The following is a 25904-nucleotide window of genomic DNA, read 5'->3' on the forward strand; positions in this document are numbered from 1 at the left end:
TACATAATATATCTTGGTTCTTATTATTTTCCCCCTTCCCCTACCCTCCCTTCAACCCCTCCACCTCTCCCTATTTACAAAGACTTTGTTTCCATTTTTTCCTTTTATTATATTTATTCCTTTCCCTTCTTTGCTTTCCCCTATCCCTCCCACTTTCCCTTCCCCTTTGGACCTTTTCTTCCTATTTCACTATCTATTATACATTTTGATCCTTATTTACACTTTCAGTTTCTCACACCAGAGAAACTATTCGGTATTTACACATGTCCTATTTATTTCACTTAAGGGTATGGTCTCAATGTGCATCCATTTAGCTATAAATGCCTCTAGTTTCTCATTCTTTACGGCTGAGTAATACTCCATTTTATTTAAAAAAAACACATTTTCTTTATCCAGTCTCCAGCTGATGGGCAATTGGGCTGTTTCCAAGCTTTGGAATGGCTATCAAGAAATCGACCAGTAACAAATGGTGGCAGGGCTGTGGGGAAAAAGGAACCCCTCTCCACTGTTGGCGAGAGTGTAGACTGGTGCAACCACTGTGGAAATCAGTATGACGATACCTCCAAAAACTAGGATTAGAGGTCCCATTTGACCCAGCTATTCCCCTGTTGGGTATCTTCCCAAAAGAATTAAAAGAATCATGCCACAGTGATATATGTGCACCCATGTTCATAGTGGCACATTTTGTAATAGCTAAAACTTGGCAACAATACTCTTGAGCTACAGTTTCAGGCAAGGAGACTTTGTCTTACTGTAAGTATACAAATGTTTGTTCTAGCATGGGAGGGTCATGGCAAACGTTTTAAGCAGTTTCCTCTTTTGCAGGAGAACTTATATTAGCTTTTTTTGGTGTTGTTAAGATTATAAATAATCACTCAGTTAACAAGTATTTCTGGAGCAGGTGATATGTGAAGGTTTCCTAGCAGGCCTGGAGGATATGTCAGTGAACAACCCAGACATGATCCTTGGCCCTGCGGACATTATAGTTTTATAATGGCATTAGAGGAACATTCTCCTGGTTTATATTATTTTTATGCACTATAAATTAAAATATGATCTATGTGGGTGGAAGAAGAAGGAAGACAGGAATCTATGGGAAAATCTTATAGAGGATCTGAAATTAGGCTACGGTTCAGGAACTTCAGGCAGACTCCCTAAGGAAGTGAAAAATAAGGTGAGAAGCAAACAGTGTGGTAGTTAATTGAAGAATTGTGGTGCATGTGTGTTCTGAATAAACAGAACATACAAAAAATATTTGAAGATTTGACAGAAGCCAAATATTTCCAAAACCAGCTGATAAAGATTTGAACAAAGAAATGAAATAATTGTTTTGTGCATGTTAAAACGACCATTGTAGGGCTGGGGATTTAGCTCAGCAGCACTGCACCTGCTTTGCAATGCAAGGTCCTGAGTTCGACCCCCCCCGTACCAAAAAAAAAAAAAAAGACCATTGTGTCCTACCACATAGGGAGGCCAAGCAAAGCTACACAGTGAGGCCCTTCTAAAACAAACAAACAAACAAAAATAAAAAAATCATTGAGGAGAAAAAATTAGAGAAAAGTACAAAAGAAATGTTTTAAAAATGTGCATCAGGTTTTTTTGGGGGGGGGTACCAGGGATCGAACTCAGGATCTTGGGCTTGCAAGGCAGGCGCGGGGACCACTGAGCTAAATTCCCGGCCCCTATGAGTTTTAACCCACTCTGCTATTGTGCTTAGAGTCTTTTACTGGATTCCTACCTTTTGCCATGGCCTCTGATCCCCTTGGCTCAGTTTCCCTGCTCACTTCAACTCCTTTCCACTTCCTTACAACTTATTCTGCTGTACCACACCAGCCTTGTGGTGCTCTAATTCAGTGTTCCCCATAAGGACTTTGTATTTGCTAGTCCTCTCTCTGGGATGCTATGAGCTATGACCCCAGAGTCACAAATTGGCTCTGTCTTTATTCCAACTAAAGCTCAAAGGTTATGTCTTCGGAGCAGCTTCCCTTACATTACTATCTGATATTAAGTTCCTCACATACAGTTATCGGTACTTTAATCTATTTATTGGGTTGCCAGCATCACCACTACTACCTTTGTTCATTTAATGACTATAACTTCCAGGACTTCAGGGACTCTGCTTTGTCCCAGAACCAGGAGCAGTGGCTGGGATATAGGAGTCATTCAAAAAACAATTGTGATGTGTGGGACTCCATGGAAGAGGCCATCTGAAAACCATGCTGAAATGGTCCACGTAAGTTACCGGTGACCTGGATGAGGGTGATGGTAACAGAATTGGAGGAAAATGAAAATAGGGAACATGTATTTCTCAGGTTTAAAAAAGTAAATCTTTTTTTTTTAACCCTTTCAAAACATTTTTAGTGTTTTACAAAATGCTCACATTACAAATATGAAAAGCTTTAATACTCTTATAACTTCTGCTGCAATAAATGCAACATTAACATATGAATTTTTTCTGTACCAATTTTAAAAGTTGAATTACATACTAGTTTTTATGATGTTATTCACATACATTTTATTTATACACTTTTAATGAGTTCACTGCCAATACACACATTATTTTCCTTAACTTTATTTTTACATTAAGTCAGTATCTGTCACGCGGCCATCAAAAACCTTACAGTAAATTACACAAGGTTATAGTCCAGTTTTAACTCTAGCTTCTTAGAATCAGCATTTTCTGACTGCTTTCATGAAGTCTTCCTGAACTACAAAATCATGATCAGCACAAATTGCAAACATACCTTCTTCAGTACAAACATTTCTCAGGTCTACTCCTTTTTTTTTTTTTTTGGTATTGGGGATCAAACTCGGGTCCTTGTGCTTGCACAGCAGGCAGCGAAATCACTGAGCTAAATCCCCAGCCCTAGGTCTGCTCCATTAAAGCCATCTGAAAGTTTCACAATTGCTTCATAATCTATTTTACCATGCTTTGTAATGGGACCTGTATGGATTTTCAATATATCTAATCTTGCTTGTTCATTTGGTAAATCAATATGTATTTTTCTATCTAATCTTCCTGGACGTAGCAATGCAGGATCCAGTGTATCTGGTCTGTTTGTAGCCATGATCATTTTAACTCTATGCAGAGTGTCAAGTCCATCCATCTGATTCAGTAACTCCATTAAAGTTCTCTGAATCTGTCAGCTGAAGTACCCTCAGAAAACCGATGACCACCAATAGCATCTATTTCATCCATAAAAATGATGCACGGCTGATGGTCCCTTGCATAATTAAACATTTCTCTAATCAAACGAGCACTTTCACCAATGTACTTGTCTACAATAGAACTAGATACAACCTTTAAGAAATTGCAGTCCAGCTGGCTAACAACAGCTCGTGCCAAGAGTGTTTTTCCTGTGCCTGGTGGTCCATATAACAAACAGCCTTAAAACAGTAAATCTTAATGACTTGTTTTTAATGTAAGAAGTAAAGGAATGGTAGGAGAGTCCAGGATGGTTCCTGGGTTTCTGGTTTGAGTGCATAAGTGGACATGTCACTGACTGGAAGGGGAATGCTGAAGAGGGTGGTGCTGAAGACTGAGTTCAGTGTTGGTTGTGTCAATAAATTTGAGATTGTTAGTACAGACATTCTAAGTGAATCATGGGAGCAAACTAGGTCGATTAGGAGAGAAACAGGAAAAAAGACAGAGGTGGAGCCCCCAAAGGAGGTTGAGGTGGAGTAAGAAGAGAGATAGAAGAAACTCGTTTAGTATTGAGAAAGCTGAGAAAATAGGCTGACAGGGCAACTGACAATGGGGCAAAGAGACTAAGCAATTTAGGAATGTGGGAATCTCTGGTGACCTCAGTGACCACTAGAAAATGAAAAGAATACACTTAAAGATTCTAGCTGATTGAGTGGGAAATGAGGTACTAAAATGTGAAGGTGTAGACAGGTGTTTGAAGAGCTGCAGTGGGAGAAGGATGGAACAGTGACTGGAAAGGGAGGTTGGATCCACAGTATATTTTCTAAAGGTAGAAAAATCCAAGTGTGCTAATGCTGATGAAAGGAAGCTAATGAAGGAGAAGGTACTGAAAACAGATGCCAAAATGAGAAGGAAAACCCTGAGTGGACAGAAAATGAGACTGGTCTAGGACAGGACGGGGGACATCACTTTTAGATTAACAGGAGGCAAGTGGAAAGAATAGGTGCAGAATAGGTCCATCTCCAGGTCAGGTTAGACTGCTTCACCAACAACTGGTCCTCTGTTCAATGGAGACAGAGGTAGTCATGTTAGGAATTTTGGTGGTGGGGAGCTGAGTTAATTCTTTCTCTGTAAAACTGAGGGTAAGTCATCCATTGAACGTTGAATGGAGGCCTGAAATAATAGGTGGGAGTGGGAGAAGCACCCTAAAAAACAGAGGCACTGTCATGCACAAGAAAAGGATTAGTGTATATAAGGTACCTGGTTTATAACACATACTGTGTTTTCTCGAAAACAAAACCTAACCAGAAAATAAGTGGTAGTCATTACCATGGTGATGTCCAGTGTCATGCAGAAGACTGTATCTCACTAATCTCTTGCTCAGTGGCTACTCTATAATGGCAGGTAAGGAAAGGTGATTGGGGCTAGCATTTTTGATCTGTAATTTTCAATGCTAATTATTTTCTGGTCAGGTCTTATTTTTGAGGAAACGGCTAGTTACTCAATATACAATATCTATCAACATTATTTGCTTACTCATAAGTTTAAGGCTCTACCAACATTGTTATTCCTAATATTGACCAATATTTCACACTTCCTAGCCAGATAGAAGAGTGCTATATAGAACAGATTACAATCCTTATCAGCTGGGCATGGTACAGGATCTGTAGCCTTAAAATACATACTAATAAATAATGCCATAACTTTAAGTCACCATTCACCACGTTATGTCTGTTATTAGTCCTTACATTTTTTTTGGTACCGGGGATCGAACTTGGGACCTAGTGCTTGCAAGGCAGGTGGAGGAACCACTGATCTAAATCCCCAGCCCCTTACATTTTAACATATATTGGTTTTCTCTCATCAATTAGAATAAGTTGCTTGAGAGGCAAACTATATTATAAGTCTATATATCCCTCAAAGTTTCTTAAACATAGTATTATTTATAAACTAATTTGTTTTCTGCTGGACCTCTGGTTATAACAGCAAGCAACTGTTTCCTTGCCTTAAAATGGTCAAACAGATTTGTACCTTCCTATTTCATCTGTGCAGCATAAAACTTCTAGGAGCTAAGAAGTATGAATATGACGATCCACAACAGGTACTATTCAGTTTTCACGAAAGACCTTTTTCTTACCAAGACACACATAAAAAGTGTTAGCTGGTGGGCTGGGGATTTAGCTCAGTGGTGCCACCACCTGCCTTGCAAGCGGAAGGTCCCGAGTTCAATCCCCGGTACCAAAAAAAAAAAATGTTAGCTGGCTAGTACAACACACCCAGCAGTACACAGCTTCCTAGGGAAAGTTTGTATTTGTATGTGAAGATTCCCAAGTGGAGGTAAAGAAGGACATAAATCCTTTAGGAACCAGGCTAGATACATGTATCATTTGGCCAGTACTCACAAGAGGCCAAATTAGAAAAAATGTTGTGATCGTAAGCTTACCACAATTTTATTTCTCTAATACACTCGAGGAGTACATTCTAAAATATATAGGAATGGTGTTGTTCACCTTGAGTTCTAAACACCTTGGGGTTTTATCGTTGTCTTCTATGAAGACATTTCTAGGTAATGGGAATGTGGCAATACCAGCCAAGTGGATGGATAGAATTTCTGGTATAAAACAGGACGATTGGTGGTAGTTCTCTGTGTAAAACATATCTAAAACTGAAGGCTCTTTGGGGAGGAAATGAGTACCTTTTTCCCAACCCCCAAACTCAAAGAAAGAAATAGATCTTACATAGCTGAAAGTGAATGGTAGTAAAATAAACATTTTATTATATAACAGAAGTTTTCAAAAATTTACATCACAAAACCAAAAGCCATTCTGGGCACAATGAAAAAATTTTGAAATTGCAACTACCTTGCACTTTTCAGGAATCTGATCGGAAACAAATGGTTAAACATGCTGCCTATAGACAGAGTCAAACCACCATGACTACTATAGCAGCTGAACAAAGTGTGAGATACGGAACTTGAACTGCTGCCCTGATGGCAACTGAAGCAGATGAGAGAAGAAAGGAGCTCACAACCAGGATGCTCAAAATCAGGCTGGAATCCATCTATGATCCAGTTCCAGTCAGTCTGACAAGTCACTCTGATCCAGCACGATTATCCTGTGGACACAAGTTTTAAAGGTCAAAGAAGGGAGCTTCAAATTGATATGCACAAGTTTTAAAAATTCTTTTATTTTTTGGTACCAGGGATCGAACTCAGGTCATTGCGCTTGTGCAGCAGGTGGCGAAACCACTGAGCTAAATCCCTGGCCCCTAAAAATTCTTTTTATTGGGCTGGGGATTTAGCTCAGTGGCACTGTGCCTGCCACGTAAGCACAAGGTCCTGAGTTTGATTCCCCAGTACTGCCAAAAGAAAAAAATTCTCTTTATTATTATTTGCCACCCTGGAGATTGAACCCAGGGCCTTGTGATGATAGGCAAGCACTACCACCTAAGCGATGGCCCCAACTCAGTATGTATTCTTTTTTTGTTACTGGTTGTACATGTTTGCAATATATAATGAATACATTTCACTTTGGAGAGTTGGTACATGTACATACTGCATTTTAATCCTTTTCTCTTCCCCTCTCCCACTCCCTGCAAACTATCCCCTTCACATCTGTTAAAGGTCTACCTCCCTGTTTCCAATAATCTTTTATTTTGCTTTTTAAATTACTTACATTTTGGGTTTTTCATATAAGAGAAACCATGTGACATTGAACTTTCTGTGTCTGATTTATTTCACTTAGAATTATAATTGCAAGGTACATCCATTTTCCCACAAATGACTCAAATTTATTCCTTGCTATGGCTGAAGAGTACCCCATTGTGTATAAATATCACATTTTTAAAATTCATTCATCTGTTGATGAACATATAGGCTGTATCCAAGAGTTAGCTATTATAAATTATGCTGCTGTAAATATGGGTATGGATGTATCAGGATATATACTATGATGAGTTAACTTTTGAGGGAAGATACCCAGAAGGGGAACAGCTAGGTTGAATGGAATTTCTATTTTTAGTTATCTGAGGAATCTCCATACCGATTTCAATACTTGTACTAGTACGTACACTTTTCAAAGACACAAGCACCGCACCCTTTTTATTCAACTGAATTGAAGGGAAAGGGATTTTGATCTTTATAATCAAGGGAGAATATAATATGATCAGTGAATCATGGAAATGCCAGATCACTGCAAAGCAACTGACAGCAGCATCTTCTGTACTTCTGTATGTGAACCATTCTTATTCTGACTGTGATTTACTCAAAGTGGAGATTCATTTCACCTTACATTTTAATTAACTATAAACCTATAACTATAAATTGAGCAAAGCGGTCTGAAATTAAAGTCTTTGCCCATTGTGCTTATTCACACTAGTTAATATTTTAAGTGTGCCTGTGTGATCTCTAAAAAGGAAACTAAACTAAATACATATATCTCAGGGCCGGGGATTTAGCTCAGTGGTTCCACCACCTGCCTCACAAGTGCAAGGTCCCAAGTTCGATCCCTGGTACCAAAACAAAACCAAAAACCAAAACCAAAAAACATATATCTCATTACCTTGATGGTTCAGACCAACCCCGTCGCTTCCAAAAACAAGGTTTTAGTTCATCTTCATGATATATAAGAGGAAGAAAAAAAAGAACCCAATTACTTTCTAGTTAAAAAGTGGCAGAATTCAGAATTTACATGAGTGTTCTCTCTGGTGTAGACAGTTTTACCTGCATCAGTTATTTTATTTTTTTTGAGACAGTGTCTCACCATGTATTCAACAAGCTGGCCTTAAACTCACTACTTAGCCCAGGCTGGCCTCAAGCTCATGGCGATCCTTCTGCCTCAGGCTCGCAAGTGCTGGGAGGTATGTGCCTGGTGTTCTATTATATAGATATAGAATCTAGGAACATAGTTAATGGCTTCTCCTCTAACATTCTACAGCTCTCTGCCATAGAAATGGGCACTAATGGCACTAATTCATAAATTATCTTCTGAATTATCTTCTTAGTGATTCAATACTAGCCAAATGCCCCACACACTGGGCCCTGTGCTAATCAGGGGTTGGAGGAAAGAAAATGTACCACTGGACAATACAGAGAAAAATTCTTTAATGAAGTGACTACATATGAAGGCATAGTTAGAGTTAAAGGAGCAAACAAGGAATGGCAAGGCATCCAGGGATGGGCAGCAGTGGAAAGCCAAAGTCTAAAGGGACTGAGGGGTAGGAGTGGGAGGACAGTTATGGAAACCAGGGAAGACAGCTGGAACTGGGAAAGACAGGGTGCCATACAGAAGCTGTACTTGGGGAGGGCCAGCATATCTTCCAGACACAAAGTACTGGAATAGTCAGGGAGGGGAGGTAAACCCTATCCTCTCTCTTGCCCTTTGATCTTTTGCCAGGCCTTCCCATTGGCCAACAGGAAGCCAGGGAGAGGCAGTGCACTGGGGTCAGCATCCTGGGCAAAAGTTGGACAGAGAAAGATCAATGGAAAGGGACTGAGGAAAGGATAAAGGGGTAACAGATGACCTGAAAGAGTTAATATTGGTAACTTCCTGAGTAGAAGAAACAAAACTTAGGAGGGCATCATTTGTAAATGGTGTATCAGAAGCCTAAAGCTCCTATAATCCTAGCACTCAGCTGAGGCATCCAGCTCCCTGCTACTGAGGCAGGAGGATCACCAAGAGCTCAAGGCCAAGCTGGGCTCCATAGTGAGTTCAAAACCAGTCTGAATTATAGAGCGAGACCCTGTCTCAAAAAAACAAAACAACCCCCCCCAAATGGCTAAAATTTGAAATTAAGGTTAATTTACAATTTTCATATCACTTGTAGACCCCAATTAAATTCCATAATATATAATTTTTTTGTACTGGGGATCGAACTCAGAACCTCATGCTTGCCAGGCAGGTGATATGGTGCTGAGCCAAATCCCTGGCCCCATAATATATGATTTTTTTTTTTTTTTTTTTTTGGTACTGGGGATCGAACTCGGGTCCTTCTGCTTGCAAGGCAGGCGGCGAAACCACTGAGCTAGATCCCCGGCCCAATATATGATTTCTTATTAGATTCTGCACCATCTGGATGAGGTAAATTTAAAACTCTTTTGCAGACGTTAGACAATCAGAAGCTAAGCAGCTCTCCAGACAATATGCAAGATGCTGATGATACTGGCCAATAGCTTGTTTTTGAAAGAACTAAATTAGTTGATGATTGGCAGTTAACTGCAAGTCTAGACTGAACTGCAGGGAAAAATCATGAACCACAGAAAGATTACATATAGTATCTCAGAAACATTTCTTAGTAACTCTGATCCCCACCAAGCCCAAGGATGGCAGACTACGTTATAAACAATTCTTCATTCATACCTTCGTCACAAATCCCTAAAAAGTTCTCTGATTTCCTTATCTCTGGCTTGATGCTTTCTTTCCTTTTGGTCCTCTTTTCACCAAAGTCTTGATCCTTGGTTTCTGCGTCCCTTTAATACGAATGATTTGGAGCATTAAACCACACGTCTAAGATCCAGGGTAGTTAGCACTATGGGTGTGTTCTCTGTGGGCCAGGAATCGGTTTATTATTCTTTCTTTGTTTTTTTTTCTTTCTTTTTCTTTCTTTCTTTCTTTCATTTATTTATTTCAGTGGTACTGGGGATTGAATTCAGGATCTTGCACTTGCGAGGCAGGTACAGTGCCATTGAGCTAAATCCCTGCCCCTAGCAGTTGATTTATGTACTATAATGTATGTTAACTCAATTCTCACAACTACATGAAGTAGTTACCACTACCATTCCCATTACCCGATGAGGAAACTGAGGCACAGAGAATTTACACATGTAGTGAGTCCTAGAGCCAGGATCTACATGGACAGCCTAGCTAATCAGACTCTGCTTTTGTCTACTAACTTATATAGCTAGTCACAATGAGAAAATGTATTTTACTTATATACCACTGGGCATACTCTGGAAAACCATAATTTCTTTTATCATCTTATCTTTATTTTCTGAAACTTCCTCTGGTATGAAATGTCTAAATGATGTTGAGTATCTCATAGTTTAAGACTACATTTGTTAAACTACCAAGCAGAATCTGTCTCCTCCTCTCAACTATATGTTCCTTGAGGCAGAGATGTCTCTTCCTCTCTGTGAAACTCCAAGTCCAAGCTGCCTCACTAGTAGTGCTCAAGAGATGCTGGCTGAACCAAAGTAAACACTGTTCTAGGCTTCTTTTTCTGTTCTTATTTCATGGGCAGTCAAAGCAAGATATGTAAAATGAAAGGGGATGGGTATGCAGTGCAGTGGTAGAGAACTTACCCAGCATGTATAAGGTCCTGCATTCAATCCTCACACAGCAAATAAGAGAAAAAAGAAGAAAGAAAGCTAGCTAGCTATGATGAAAGGGGACTTCTCCCCTCTTAATCCACACTGAGAGAACTGCAGGCTCAAGAGAGGGTTATATTCTACTTCCGTCCAAATACAAAAACCAGAGTCATCCAGTCTCTGCTGAGCAGCAGCCTCCACTTTGGAAGGGAAAAGGCAGCTGCTTCTCTGATCACATGGTTGTAACCAGGAGAAAGTCTGTGCTCTACTGAATAAAGGTCTGCTACTCTGCAATTTCTAGTCAGCAGCTGTGTCCTTCAGGGCAGGAGAGAGTAAGCTGACTCTGGTCACTTCATAGTACTTCAGGCACGTGAGGGAGGCTATCGGATTCTCCCCTCCATCTGCTCTTCTCAGGCTGAGCCTCCCAGCTCCTTCAGCTGCTCTCATCGACCTGCTCTGTGGCTATGCTCTTCTGTTTGTTAAGATTCCTGTTTAAATGTGACACCCAAAGGGAGCTCCACATTGTACCCTAGGAGTCCACTTAAACAGCATATTACCTGTCTCACCCATCACCTGGATCTGGACAGTACATTTCTGTCTGTGCACAATTAATGCTGCATTGACATTTTCATTAACCGTATAAACCTGAGGCCTCAGAGTCATAGCTCTGCATTGTTCAAGAATTTCTGGAATTCTTAGCATGTTTCAAGATGCATGTAAAGTGCTGGGCATATAAAAATAAGACTTCCTGCCTTCAATGTTATTATTGAGGAGAGGCTTCCAATTCAAAAATTTCCATTCAGAACAGGTGTCTAGAGACGGGCGTGGTGTCGCACACCTGTAATCCCAGCACTCGGGAGGCTGAGGCAGGAGGATCACCTGGAGTTCAAGGCCACCATGGGCTACATAGTGAGTTCAGGCCCAGGCCCAGCCTGAACTACAAAGGAAGACTCTGCCTCAAAAAACCAAAAAACAAACAAACAAAAACAAAACAAAACAACAACAACCACAAAAGAACAGGTTTTTAAGGATTTTATGCTGTGGGATCTAAAACTTTTGGATTTTTCCTTTTTTAGGTGGGTCTCCTTATGTTGCCCAGCCTAGCCTCAAACTCCTGGGCTCTAACAATCCTCTGGGCTCAGCCTCCTGAGTAGCTGGGACTACAGGTGTGCACCACTGTGCCTAGCTTTACTTTCATCTCTTAGTGTCTAACATTTCTACCTGTCGAGATCACTTTGGATCCTTAGTCTATCATCCATCACATTAGAGTTCATCCTGAGATTTGTGTTTTCTCAAAATCTGATAAGCATGCCTTTTCTGATTTAATTCAAATGATTGATGAAAATGTTGAAGGTGGCAGGACAAAAAAGCATTATCTCACAGTCCTGACTCTGCCTGAAGTGCCATCTGTTAATCAAAATCTTGAGCACTGTGAGTGGTGGAGGAAGAGGAGCATGCGGGAGCGTGTAGAGAGATGCAGTCAGGGCTGCCTAGCTACAGCGGTGTAATGCCATTCAGACACTCATCTCCCAGGAGAGACCTCGCTCCACTTCCTGAACAGGAATCTAAATCTAATACTTCTGTACCTTAGGCATGTAACATGTTCTTTCCCCTGTAAGAGAAGAAAGAGGTTGAGGAGGAAGAGGAGAAAGAAAATAATCCCCTAATGGGGACCAATAACCTTTTAAAGACTTTGCAGAGGTCCTGTAGCTCTATGTTCTTCTCTTCAGGTGGCTGTAGCCATCTTTCCAAGTCTTCATCAAGAGTAGAGTGAGCTCTGTTCAAGAACAAGTGAAGAGAATGAAGACAGTCATTGTCTCTGACCCTTGACAAGGAAGCATAATACTTTAGAGTGGGAAGAAACCCTAAAAATCAGTGCTTTCACTATATAGCTGAGAAAACAAGTGCTTGGTGATATTGTGTCTATTATCATAGTGGTTACTTAGATCTGATTGAAATGTACAACAAAATAGTTGTTTAAAGCCAAGCATGGTGAAACACATCTGTAATCACAGCATGTTGGATGCCTGAGGTAGGAGGATCACCAGTTAGAGCCCAGATTTGGAAGTTTAGTGCCTTTGTGAGATGCTATCTCAAAATAAAACAATAAAATGATCTGGGGATATAGCTTAGTTCAAAGGCTTTAGTTCAAATCAGAACTGTAACAAACAAACTTTGATCCCGGTTCCGAACAAAACAAAACAAACAAACAAACAAACATGTTCTTTAGCTCTTTGATAAAAGGTCTGGCATCTATGAGATCAGCCCAGCTCTTCCCAAAGTCCAATGCTGACTTTGTTGCAACTCTTAAGTCATTAAGTTGATTTCCCCCCAGGTTAGAACTGTACACACATTCCCTATGTTTTGCTAAGAACTGCCTCTAAGGCTAGAGGATGAGAATATGGACTTTTAAGAAGGCCTGAACAGTTCCCTCTTTGTGAAAAAAACCCCCAAACCCCTAAACTTCCCCTCTAGCTTTGTGCCTATGACTGAGCATTCACTTCACTCAGAGGTCTGAGCATCTGTGGAATAATTATCTGTGGCCAACACCAGCAGCCCTTTCAGAAAAGTGGCGAAGCCCAACCGACCTCCAATGCTGCTTGACAAAGTTCCAGCTGGGGGAAAGAAAGGGTAGAACACATCGTACCCTCATGTTTTATTTTTTCTTGCCATAATGTTTATAATTGTTACTCTGATCACAGGAGTCACTGTGTTTGTGACTAACAACAAACTCTCCATGAGGCAAATTAGTAATGATATATTGAAATCTGATCTGGCTCACAAGTCCCAAATTCCAGTTTCTCTTAGTTCTACTGCCACATCCACTTCTAAAAAAACTTCTCCTAAAACCCCCTCTGTTTCCCCACTACTATAACTCCCCCTCTTATTGTTGACATTCTGTTTACTAAAGGGGGTCTTACGAAAAGATTGGAAGGATAGACTTTAGATGTAAGAAATAGTGGAAAACGGGAAAAGGAAAGAAAGTTAAGACAGGTAAATGCATTAAGGAGGCAAGTTACTCAATATTTCTCAAAGTGCTGTAAATATCTCCTGCTCATAGACTATGAACCCAAATGACATTCAGTTAAAATGAATAGAGGTAAAGAAAAATAGAGAGCTAATAGCAAACTATATTAACCATTGTACAGTTTCTCAAGGGCCAGCTGGCGACCACAAGTTTGACACTTAATTGATTGAATCTTGCTTGTACCCCTGCTGATATAAAGATTTTGATTAAGTTACTTTCTGTTTGTTTAGGTGTGGGTAAATAAGGGGACAATTGTAATTTTTAAATATGTATTCATGATGTTCAATGAAATGAAACAGCTTAGAGGAATTGTACTTTGTTTAGCAAAAAATAACCTTTACTTCAATAGAAATTGCTAAGGCAACTTAAAATGTAAACATGTTCCGCCCAATGCCTCCCAGCTATTGCTTAAAGATATAAAAATAAATCAGACCCTGAGATTTCTCAGAGGGAACCTGAACATTGCTTGTGAAGGTTCTTTTCTCATCGACGGCCCAGGACATCTCCCTTTCCTACCCTACATCGACTGCAGCTGGTCTGCGGCAGAAAAGGAAGAGACAGCATATTAGAGCAGCTCAATTTCAGTCATATGCAGAAAACTTTATAGCTGTATAGCCAAATGTAACTTGGTCTACTTCAGCAACTCTTTCCCTCTTTCCCTCCCTTCCTCTCTCCCTCCCTATGTACATCGAATAATGTCATAAACAGGGCCTGGTGGCATACATCTTGTAATCCCAGATGCTTGAGAAGCTGATGCAGGAGGAGCATGAGTTCATGGTCTTCCTAGACCACTTAGAGAGACCCTATCTTAAAAAATAACAAGGGCTGGGCCAGGGATTTAGCTCAGTGGTTTTGCCACCTGCTGCGCAAGTGCAAGGACCTGAGTTCGATCCCCGGCACCCCCCCCCCCCAAAAAAAACAAGGGCTGGGCTGGGGATTTAGCTCAGTGGCAACATGCCTGCCTCATAAGTGCAAGGTCCTGAGTTCAATCCCTGGTACCCCATGCCCCCAAATAATAATAACAAGGGCTAGAGGTGTAGTTTAGTGTGAGAAGGCCTTCACTTTAATCCCCAGTACCACAGGGAAAACTTTTAAAAAGGCATAGGTTTTTTGTTGTTGTTGTTACCGGGGATTAAACTCAGGACACCTTGCACTTGTGAGCCAGGTGGTGGAACGACTGAGCTAAATCCCCGGCCTAAAAGGCATAGATTTTTATTGAAGGAGTTTTAGGGAGATGGAAGGAGTAGTTACATCACATATCATAGATAACATGTATCTAAAACTCTGGAAAAAATATTTTCTTCCCCCTTTTGCCTCTTTGTTTTCTGTCTCCCCCAAAAGTCTTCTCCCTGCTTTCTTCGCATGTCCTTGGGCCCTATTCTCCTCTGTGTTCCAGAACAGAGCTCCCATCCAGGTCTATCTTTTTAAGTTTTTTTTTTTTTTTTTTTGGTACCAGGGATTGAGCTTGGGACCTTGTGCTTACGAGGCAGGTGGCGGAACCACTGAGCTAAATCCCTGGCCCCTTAAGATTTTTTTTTTAAAAAAAACTTTTTCAGAGTGTGACAGAGGGCTTCTGGGAAGATGATGGAGCAGTAAACAGCAAACAAATCAACCTCTCCAAGATTTGGAATTCAGACACTGGAAAATAACAACTAGAGGGAAAAAAAACAGAGGGAGGTGGATCTCCAGGACCCAGGAAGGATATGAAGGGAAAATTGGAACCCACAGAAGAAAGTGAAGAGACAGATCACAATGCAGAAAAAGGGGACAAACTGCACTTTCTCCCTGGCTCCTGGCTCGGAGAGGAGGATCAAAGTGACACAGTGAGGATGAGTGACTCCAGAGACCTCGAAGGAGAAACACACCAGTGGAACAGTGGGCTACAATAGCTGGTGAATGACTCCAGTCTAAGCACCTACTGTGTCCCTTGGAGAGGGTACTTGGCCAGATGCCATTTTAGAGAGGGGCCAACTGAACCTGGGACTCAGAGCAGCCATGGGTTGGCTTCATCTTAGGGCTCTCAATGTTGAAATCCCACAGTGACTGGGTGAGGGATAATCAAGTCCAGGGTTAGGAAGCCACATTCAGGCCAGCAAGAGACACCCAGAGTGTTGTGGGCTGGAGAACTCAGGCCCCACCCCAACAACCAGGGGCCAGGATCAGCCTCAACTTTTGTGGAGTTGAAAGTACCAGAATCAGCACACTGCCTTGACTCTACTGAGTGCTTGCAGGGATCATCCAGCATGGATTTGGACTCTGTCAGCCTCCTTTGTCTACCAGTAACATCAGAGCCATGTCCTAAATTGGACACTACCACAAAACTGTAGACCCAGAAATTAACCACAGACTTGAAATCACAGAGACATCTCTCTTTTTTTCATGGCTTTTGGTTCTTGTTGTTGTTCATTTGCCTTTTTTCTTCATTGTTTTTGTCTTTTCATGAGTGCAAACATTATTTTTAATTTTTTTGTTTTGTTTTGTTCTTTTTTCCTTCTTTCTTTTCTGTCTTCTTCACCAGTTCCCTGGAGCTTGGATAATCTTCCTTTGTCCTTCAGCCTTGCTTCTGATCACTTTCTCTTCTTTTATATATCTATTTTTTCCTTTTATTACTTTTAAATTTTCTCCCCTGAGGGTAAAATTGCTCTATTGAGTAGATAATTACTGTATATGCAGGATACACATTCTTTTCAGCAGGACACAGACTTCTCCAAAAGAGACCACATACTAGCTCATAGAACATGCTTAAGTGAATGCAAAGGAACTGAAATTATCCCATGGCTATCAGATCATAGCTCAATGAAACTGGAAATCAATGGCAAAAGAAACCTCAAAAACTACACAAACATGTGGATATTAAATAACACCCTCCTGAACAACCAATGGGTCACAGATGAAATTAAAGAAGAAAATTAGACAGTTCCTACAATTAAACAGTAATGTCAATACAACATACTGGAACCTATGGAATGTAATGAAAGCAGTCCTATGAGGGAAATTTATAGTGGTGAATTCCCATACCTAAAAAAAACAGAGGGGACCAAGGATTTAGCTCAGTGCTGCTGCCTGTCTCATAAGCGCAAAGTCCCAAGTTTGATCCCCGGTACCAAAACCAAAAAAACAACAAAACAAACAAACAAACATTCAAAAAAACCCAGAGCGAGCTCAAATAAATAACCTAATGTTGAACCTCAAGCTTCTAGAAAATAAGAGCAAGTTAAACCCAAAGCATATATGAGGGAGGAAATTATAAAGACCAGGGCAGAAATTAATGCAACTGAGATTAAGAAAATAATACAAAAAATCAATGAATCAAAGAGTTGGTTCTTTGAAAGATTAAATAAAATCAACAAACTCTTAGCCAACCTTATCAGAAAAGGAAAAACTCAAAGTCAGGCAATTAGGAATGAAAAGGGTAAAATCACAGCAGATCCTGCAGAAATCTAGAAGATCATCAATATCTACTTCAAGAACTGTAGTCTAGGGGCTGGGGATTTAGCTAGGTGGTTCTGCCACCTGCCTTGTAAGCACAAGGCCCTGAGTTTGATCCCTGGTACTAAAAGAAAAAAAAAAAAAAAAAAAAAAAAAGAACTGTAGTCTAATAAGATGGAAAACTCAGAAGAAATGGACAGATTCTTAGATATATATGAATTACCAAAGCTGAATCAAAAAGATATAAAAATTATAAATAACCCAGTGTCAGTCAATGAAATTGAAGAAGTAATTTTAAAACTACCAACAGAGAAAAGGCTAGGTGCTGACAGATTCACTGCTGAATTCTTCAAGAACTTTAGAGAAGAGGCACTCTTTAATGAAATTGAAAGGGAAGTAATACTCCCAAATTCATTCCTGAAAGCAAGTATTACCCTGATACCAAAACCAGAGAAGGATCCTACCAATCAAATAAAGAAATACAGGCCAGTCTCCTAAATGAACACAGATGCGAAAATCCTCAATAAGATATTGGCAAACAGAATGCAGCAAATCATCAAGATTATACACCAGGAACAAGCAGGATACATCCCAGTGATGCAGGGATGATTCAACATATGCAAATCAATAAATGTAATATACCATATTAACAGAACCAATGACAAAAACCACACGATCATCTCAATAGATGCAGAAAAAGCATTGACAAAGTCCAACACCCATTCATGTTTAAAACCCTACAGAAAATTACAAAATTTTGCCAAATGCTTCTGTTTGTGAACCAAATTGTTTGCAAACAGAAGCATTCATGAATTGAGGTATCACTGTGGTTATTCCCTTTTATTGCTGAATTATGCCACTGTATGGTTAGATAGAACCATTTACCTGTTGAGGAGAATTTAGGTTGTTTTGGGTTATTACAAATAAATCATTTATGTATAAGAAAAAAATCGCTGGGTGTGGTGGCACATGCCTGTAATCGAAGCACTCGGGAGGCTGAGGCAGGAGGATGGCCACAAGTTCGAGGCCAGGTTGGGCTATACAGCGAGTTCAAGACCATATTGAACTACATAGTGAGACCCCGTCTCAAAATACCAAAAAAAAAAGAAAAAAAAATCCTTTCGTAAGTCCAGCCAGCTTTTTCTGTTACCTTTCTATGTCCTCTCCTAGATCCTGCAATTCTCTGGTCCAAAGCAAACTGCTGTCTTCTTTATTACTGTCAGTTTCTTGTTCTTCCAAATGCTTTGGATCTAAAAACAGTTGAAAAAAAAGTAACTTTATTAGAATGAAAAAAATTACCGGGCATGGTGGCGCTTGCCTATAATCCTAGCACTAGGGAGGCTAGGCAAGAGGATTACTGCAATTTCAAGGCTAGCCTGGGCTATATACTGAGTTCAAGGTCAGCCTGAATTACACAGTGTGACCTTGTCTCAAAAAACAAAACAAACAAACAAAAAAAACCCAAACAAAAAGAATGAAAAAAATTGAAAAAGTCTGTCTTATAAAATGGAGTACAAAAAATAAGGTGATCAGTGGTCCCTGAAGTATATAATGCACCAGCTCCCTTCTTCCCATGATATGCAGTTTTCAGACACCTGTATTCACAGAAGCTGCCTCTGGGGTGTTGGGAGCTCTTTGGTGCTAGGTGAAGCAGAGGAAGCAGAGGAAAGAAAGGGCACACAAAAGAGGAGGCAAGAACTCCTGAAAATGAACTGCATACATTTACTTCAGGTGACCATCCTCTTTCACTTCTCAAATGTTTCTAGGTTGGAGCCCGAGGGAGGAATTTGTATAGGGAGGAGAAGTACCCTTTAATGTATGCCAAGCATTTCACATATGCCATTTCATTTCATCCAGCAGTCTTATGTAGGGAAGGGGACTAATTTTGCTGAGTACTTTGGCAAATTAATACTAACTTTAGCAAATTAATATTAATATATCAATTTGCTATTTTACAATGTACCAGGCACTGTTCATGGAGCTATGATATACATTATGAGATAGAACTTAACTCCATTTTACAGAAAAGAATGACTGAGACTTAGAGACATTAAACACTTTGGCACATAAAAGTAATTGGTGGGCCAGGGATTTAGCTCAGTGGTGCCACCTCCTGCCTCATAAGGATCCTGAATTCAATCCCCAGTACCAAAAAAAAAAAAAAAAAAGAAAAAAAAAAGTAATTGGTGCAGCCTGGGCTATATAGTGTGATCAAGACTAGGGCCGGGGATTTAGCTCAGTGGTTCCGCTGCCTGGCCCACAAACGCAAGGTCCCAAGTTCGACCTGTGGTACCCCCCAAAAAACAGACTAGCCCAGATTGCATAGTGAGACCCTATCTCAAAACATTTCCTTCCCCCACTAAAAAGTAACAGTGGAGTCAGAATTGAGGTGAGACTGTACCTTACCCAAGGTCACATTTCCCCTGTGTACCACTATGCTGCCAAGGACAGCATGACAGCAGTATGAGACGAAAAGGGTCTGGGTAGTAGCTTACCATCTGCAGTGACGCTGGGATGATGTGCTGTGTTCCCATGCAACACCATGGATGAGGCCTGCTGCTGCTTCAGTTGCTCTGTCACAGTACAGAAGCAGAAGCCAACTTATTCCTCCTTTGCATGTCACACCATTCCCTAGGGCGGTGGTTCTCAAAGGGTGGCCCTCAGCCCAGCACCACTGGCACACCCAGGAACTTATCAGAAATGCAAATGCCTCATCCCAGACCTACTGAACCTGGAAACTCGGGCAGTGTGGGCAATCTGGGTTTTATCAAGACCTTCAGGTGATTCTGATGCCATTGAGGACTACTGCTATTTGGAATTCCAAGTTTGAAAGAAACTCTTCAAGTAAGACAAAAATGAATGTTGATTCATGAAAGAAAAATGATGAAGGATGATGATGAAGACAGGTAACACAGAGCCAATGTGGCAGGTACTACGGCTAAGCACTTATATTCATTAATTTAGGATTTATGTTCACAATTTTCACAATAGCCCTATGAAATTGACTCCACTATTGCTAATCTTGTTTTTTTTTTTGTACCAGGGATCAAACTCAGGTCCTTGCGCTTACACAGCAGGTGGTGAAACCACTGAGCTAAATCCCCGGCCCTATTAATCCTGTTTAACAGATGAGGAAATGAAGGTTAGAAACTTGGCTAGAATTACAGAGAGTAAGTGGGAGATTGGGATTTGAATCCAAGCAGACTACCCCTAAACTTTATGCTTCTAACCTCTATTAAAAATCTTTTTTTGAGACAGGGTCTTGCTATGCAGTTCAGGCTGGCCTTGAATGTACTATGTAGCCCAGGCTGTCCCCAAACTTGTGATGATCCTCTTCCCTCAGCCTCTCAAGTGCTGTGATTAGAGGCATGTGCCACCTCACTCGGCATCCTAATCTCATTTACCACTCCCTCAAAAAGTCTGTAACACCAGAAAAATCCAAATGTTCCCCTATATCTACTGGTGTATACAACACACCTTTTACCTGGCCTGTAGCAAAACACAGGCAAAGAATATTCATCATTCCAGTTCCTCAAAAGTGCTCACTAGAGCAAGACAAGTATCTGCTAAAATCAGGTGTCCAGTTCCCTCCAAGTGCTCCCCAGGACAGAGCAGAGACAGGTGGAGGGAGCACAGGCAGGGCACCCTGAGCTCACTGGCATGGCCCTGTTCTGGGCAGCTACAGCTCTGCCCCCTTCCTGGCAGTTCTTGGTTGTCAAGGGACCTGTAAGACCATTTAATATAATTCGAAATAGAAAATACACTTTATCCTTATTAAAATAGTCTTGGCTGCTTTTAAATAAATATACACATCCTAGAATTCTAAAACAGCTTTTTCTTTAGGTCCTTGTCAGGAGACCAGAGCTTCTGATGGATGTGGGCCCTCTAAAAGAGCAAGTCATTCCCCAGATGTCTCTTTAGGGAGAGCAGTAGAATGGTGACACAGAATAATCAGGTAAGTAGGCCCAGGACCAGGAGAAACTACTCAAATGCCCTCTATTCTTTGTCTTTCTGGAAAATTACTGGCCCAAAGTGCAGACATCACCCAGAAATCTGGCCCAGATAACTGCAGTAAGTGGAATGAGAAAATGCTTCTGCACAGTGCCACAAGGCCATAGACCAGAAAGAAGCCTGGTGGGCTGGAGTGGGGAAGGTGAAGGAGGATTCACACGTGACTAGAGACAGGTCAACAGGATCCAGAGGAAAAGTGTCTGCTACTATCAAACCACAAAGTTTACAAGTACTGTGCCAAAAGCCATGGCTAAGGAAAAATGATACCAAGAATCTACCTGAGCAGAACATGTATTGGCGTGACCTCCACTCTCAATAGTTCTATTATTTAAAAGCAACTGGACAGGAGGAATTTGTGAGGACTACCTCTGGAGTGCTAGAGGTAGAATGCAGGGGTGGGGGTGTTGGCTCTTAGAGCCTGACCCAACAACCCTGTGGCACTGGGGTAAGAAAGGGTCTATAGGACTGTGGGTGTAGGTCAGTGATAGAGTGGTTGTCAAGCATGCACGAGGCCCTGAATTTGATCCCCAGCACAGCAGGAAAAGGAAAAGAAATGAAGGAGATAGGGGTGATGGTGGGGAGGTAAGAGAACAGAAAGGGACTTTTCAGAAAAAGAACGAAAATGAGGAAGGTTCTGGAAGCTATGGCTGGTTCCACCCAAATTCACCAGGCCAATGAACAGAGACTGAGGGTTATAATAAGGGGCCTACAGGACACCTGTCCCTTGAATCAGATCTCTTAGTCTTTATTCCTTATGAGACACAATTTAATAGACCTTGAAAACCGTATGTAAATCTCAGGATATTCTCTGTATGGCTATCAGGGAAAGGGCTAAAAATGAGAGTAGGCGAAATGCAAGTGTTCATTGAAATGACCTTGGTTGCTGCCTTTCTGCAGAGAAACTGGCTATTTCCCCTGGGAAAGAAATGTTATGTACAGATAGCCTTGTGTGCACTGTGAGTGTCCTTGGTTTTAGCCAGACCCAAGACACTCTGCTCTAAGACATGCAGGACTGCTGGCACCAAGCTACTTTTGTCTGAACACAGTACTTAAGAAATTAACAATCAGGGTACTGTGTTGGCATTTTGTCTCTCGCCTGCCGAAGGCTCTGTCTCATGCAAGATCCTTCCCCAGGTGATTCCCCTTCATCTTTTGGTACTGTCTCCTGCCTTGTTGTGTGGTAATGTATTATTGGATTATGTTCGTATCTGCTGTACTTTTATAATAAACTCACTTTCATGTGTATAAAATCATGATGTGGATCTTCTCTGTTGGTGCAGATCTGAACCTGAACTTTCTGTGGCCACATACATGAGGCTCCTTGCTGTTACAATGCTCCATAGCAAGAACTGAACCACTATAGTACCAGTGAGAACTGTCCTCTATGGGTGAGGGGCTGGTCTGCACCGCTGCTGTGGAAGCAGACCACTGGATCCCGTATTTCTCTAGAACCAGGCACCATTACTTTCAGCACTGGCCTAGCTGCAAATTAAATTGAGTTGATACTGTTCAGTCTGTCTGAAAATTCTGGTCTCATCAGCTTTTGTGCCATTGATTTCCTGCTCTGAGCAAAGGGATTTATCCACAATTTCTATACCTTTAATACCTCCTACTATTGGTAAAATTTAAGTACAAGTTCTTGGTCTGAGTTGCCAGATCTTAGGGCTCCAAGGAATGGCTGGTTTGGTTAGAAAAGGAGATGAGTTCCTTTAGTAAAACAAATTTATCATAATAAGCCATTTGAATGCTGTTAATTCGACTTCATTACCATGAGGTCTTTAAGTAACTAAAGGACAACAGACCAAGGGCCAATTATGCCAGCAAGGCAGTGCCTCATTTTACTAGAAAACTTCCCTGTCCTAAATTTTATAAAACCAGACTTTTGTAGGGTCTTTTATACCACAGCTCACACCTCAGACAAAGAAACTGCATGGTGAGGCTGGGGATGTAGCTCAGTGGTAGAGGACTTGCCTAGCCAGAGGGAGGCTCTGGGTTTTGAAAAATAAACAAACAACAACAAAACCCCAATAGCCATCTGGTAGTGAGCAACCATAACCAAAAGGGACAGGAGTGTATTTTGTATTGTATGAACATCCATTACCGATTTCTTCAAGCAGCTCCTGAGATGGTGCCGGTAGTTCCTCAATTTGCTGCTGTGAGATGGCTTCCACTAATTCTTAAAGAAGATAAATGGGAAAATGACTTAATACCTTTCAGGACTTGAACTGGATTTTTCTAGCCCCCTCATGAACTTGACAGAGGATTTCTCAATGATGAAATAAGCTATAAGGGGAAGGAAATTTCTCATATGACAGTCATACTAGTAACCTCCTAATATTTGTTTGTTTGGTACTGGGGATCGAACTCGGGTCCTTCTGCTTGAGGCAGGTGCCAGAACCACTGAGCTAAATCCCCGGCCCTACCTCCTAATATTTGAATGGTCTTTACTCCCTCCTCTCATCTCACTTACCCTCCTACACTTGGTCGGTGTTCTCCCTATGGATATCTGAAGTAGGGAGGGTACAAATTGTTACTAAGAGGGTGGATCCAATCTGGATCAGATACAGAGGTTCTGGACCAGCCAAACTGAACAAAAATACAAACTGGAAGGTCTTCATCTATAGATTATCTATCAGGCCAGGGGACGCAGACACAACTATACTTTGGGTCTTAGCATGAATATTCTTTTTTTTGTGGGGGGGAGGAGAGTTTGAGTACATAAAACTCAGTAACACTGGTATTTACTTGCAAATGTCACTTAAAAGTTATAGGTGTGAAGAAACAGTTTAAAATAGTATATAAATTTTCATCATGTATCTATGATACAAGTTTTTTTCTTTTAACAAAGTTTTCATGTCATACACCTTATGGGAAAAAATTAAAACGTGATATATATATAAAGTATGATAAAAATTATCTTTTCAGATCATATCTTTTCCTTAAAATCTCCAGGTATTCTTGTGATGTTTCTGAAATTAGAACTTGGCTTGATTTATTAGCAGATCTTGTGGGAGAAACTTTAAAGAATCCAGATTCAAGTTCAGCAATAGTTTCTCTTACTTCTCTAGCTATACTTTTGTCCAACTCTTGCCACATCTTGGTCGGGTAGCTCTCCATGCTATTGTTTGAAGGCTGTGGGTTTAATGGAGGAACTAGGAAGTTTCTTCTCTGGGAAGAAAATTTCTCTGGAACACCAAACTATGATTAAGATTTCTGACACAAGGACATTCTAGGACAGGTCTTGTACTAACAGTGCTCAGTAATGATCTGTTTTGTTGTTGCTCCACCAAAAGTTTGTTATTGGCCTCTTCTAGACTCTCATTAGCCTTGTTTAGTTTACTGAACAATGACTCTCTTCTAATGAATTCTTCTAGATAGAGTTGCCTATAGTTTTCCAATTGTATTTTATTGGACTCTTCTTGAGTTTTCATTTTAGAGACCTCTGATTCCAGGTCTGTAATTCTTTTTTTTTTTTTCTTTTGGTACCGGGGGGATCAAACTCGGGTCCTTGCACATTTGAGGCAGGCGGCAGAACCACTGAGCTAAATCCCCAGCTTCAGGTCTGTAATTCTGAGTTCCATCTGACTTCTCATGGAAGCATTATTTAGTCTCTGTTAATTGTTGTAAATATTCTTGAGATGCTGCTTGTCTCTGTACAAACAGATTGACTTCTTTTAATTTTTCTACTAATTTCTGCCTGGCTCTTTCTTCAATCTCCTGCTTATACTGTTCTACTTGGCCATGTTCTACCACATTCTTTTCTATGTGACTTCTCAGGTTAACTACTTCTTCTTCCAGCTTTTCATTCTTCTCTACTGTTTCACACTTCTTTTGTATACTTTTCATAGATAATAACTCCTGCTGGAGAAAATCATTATTTCTATCCAGATGGAGACATCTGGATGATGCAGTTTCCAGTTTTGCTGCAAGATCATTAACACAGTTAGCTCTTTTTTGTAATTTACCATTTTTCTTCTTTTCTTCATCCAAAGTATATTCCAGATATTCTGTTAACTCGGTAAGTTTCTTTAATCGTTTTTTATCACCTTCAGAAGTTTGCAGAGGTTTCAGTTCATAGTTGGCTGGCTCCAAGACAGGATGGCATGGCAGAGGGACATCGCAGAGGATGAATGTTCTATTATAATGTAACTAAAACCTTTTAGAATAACTCAAAGGCTGTGTGTGGTGGCGTACGCCTGTAATCTCAGCATTTGGGAGCCTGAGGAAGGAGGACTGCCATGAGTAGGAAGCCAGCCTTGGCATACCGTGATTTTAAGGCCAGCCTGAACCACATAGCAAGACACTGTCTCAAAAAATACCAACCAACCAACAAGCAGTTCAGAACTGATATTCAATATGGTAACAACTACGATAAATATTTTTATATAGTTCCAAAACCATGAAAAAATAAGCATCAAAATATGCATAAGGTAAAAAATGGTCAGGCTAATTTTCTTTTTTTGTTTTGTTTTGTTTTGAGACAGAGTCTCACTGTGTAGTTCAGGCTGACCTTGAACTCACTACGTAGTCCACATTGGCCTCAAGCTTGTGGCAATCCTTCTGCCTCAGCCTCCTGAGTGCTGGGATCACAGGTGTGTGCCACCACACACTTTTCTTTTTAAGCCTTTCTTGAGCCTCCAGATTTTCTCTGATGAGTGTTCTTTACTTTTATAAGCAGGAGGAAAATAGCAAATCTGTTTGAAATGAATATAGCATCAGTGATTATCAAGCACGAGTTTAGGCTTCCTTAAACTGGCTTATTAGTATCAAGTTCAATTTTAATATTAAACACAGGGCACCTTTAGGCATGTTCTTTCTTTGGAAGACATGGGTTGATGAATCAGATGCTAGTGCAGGACTTAAGAATTACATATGTTTAGAGCTGGGGATTTAGCTCAGTGGTTCTGTCGCCTGCCTCTCAAGAACAAGGTTCCAAGTTCGATCCCCAGAACCAAAAAAAAAAAATTACATATGTTTAAGTACAGGAT

At 40.7% G+C, this 25904-nt stretch overlaps 1 protein-coding gene and 1 pseudogene across 6 annotated transcripts in view; both read right to left on the reverse strand.

Moving 5' to 3' along the window:
• Positions 1-2655: 2655 nt before the first annotated feature.
• Positions 2656-4421, reverse strand: LOC101715360 (26S proteasome regulatory subunit 10B pseudogene; annotated as a pseudogene). Its single transcript, XR_015443309.1, has 3 exons — positions 4406-4421; positions 2871-3387; positions 2656-2769 (listed from the first exon to the last, which is right to left on the reverse strand). The product of XR_015443309.1 is annotated as a 26S proteasome regulatory subunit 10B pseudogene (transcript).
• Positions 4422-5698: 1277 nt separating this feature from the next.
• The window catches only part of LOC101715712 (inactive serine/threonine-protein kinase TEX14), a 115740-nt gene continuing 95534 nt past the window's right edge, over positions 5699-25904 (reverse strand). For 4 of the 5 annotated variants that reach the window (XM_087191427.1, XM_087191425.1, XM_087191426.1 and 1 more), the window contains 7 exons: positions 23018-23092; positions 19401-19478; positions 18056-18155; positions 12130-12225; positions 9502-9611; positions 7705-7756; positions 5700-6259 (listed from right to left, as the gene is read on the reverse strand). In XM_087191427.1, the coding sequence (XP_087047553.1) occupies positions 6223-6259; positions 7705-7756; positions 9502-9611; positions 12130-12225; positions 18056-18155; positions 19401-19478; positions 23018-23092 (548 nt within the window). In that variant the 3' untranslated portion in view covers positions 5700-6222. Of the gene's footprint in view, positions 6260-7704; positions 7757-9501; positions 9612-12129; positions 12226-18055; positions 18156-19400; positions 19479-23017; positions 23093-25904 lie in introns of all 5 variants that reach the window. The other variant, XM_087191428.1, reaches the window with a different exon arrangement.

Source organism: Heterocephalus glaber, unplaced genomic scaffold (assembly GCF_053883595.1).
Source record: "Heterocephalus glaber isolate CG9 unplaced genomic scaffold, H.glaber_assembly_v1.0 deba00001564, whole genome shotgun sequence".
Lineage (NCBI taxonomy): Eukaryota > Metazoa > Chordata > Mammalia > Rodentia > Bathyergidae > Heterocephalus > Heterocephalus glaber.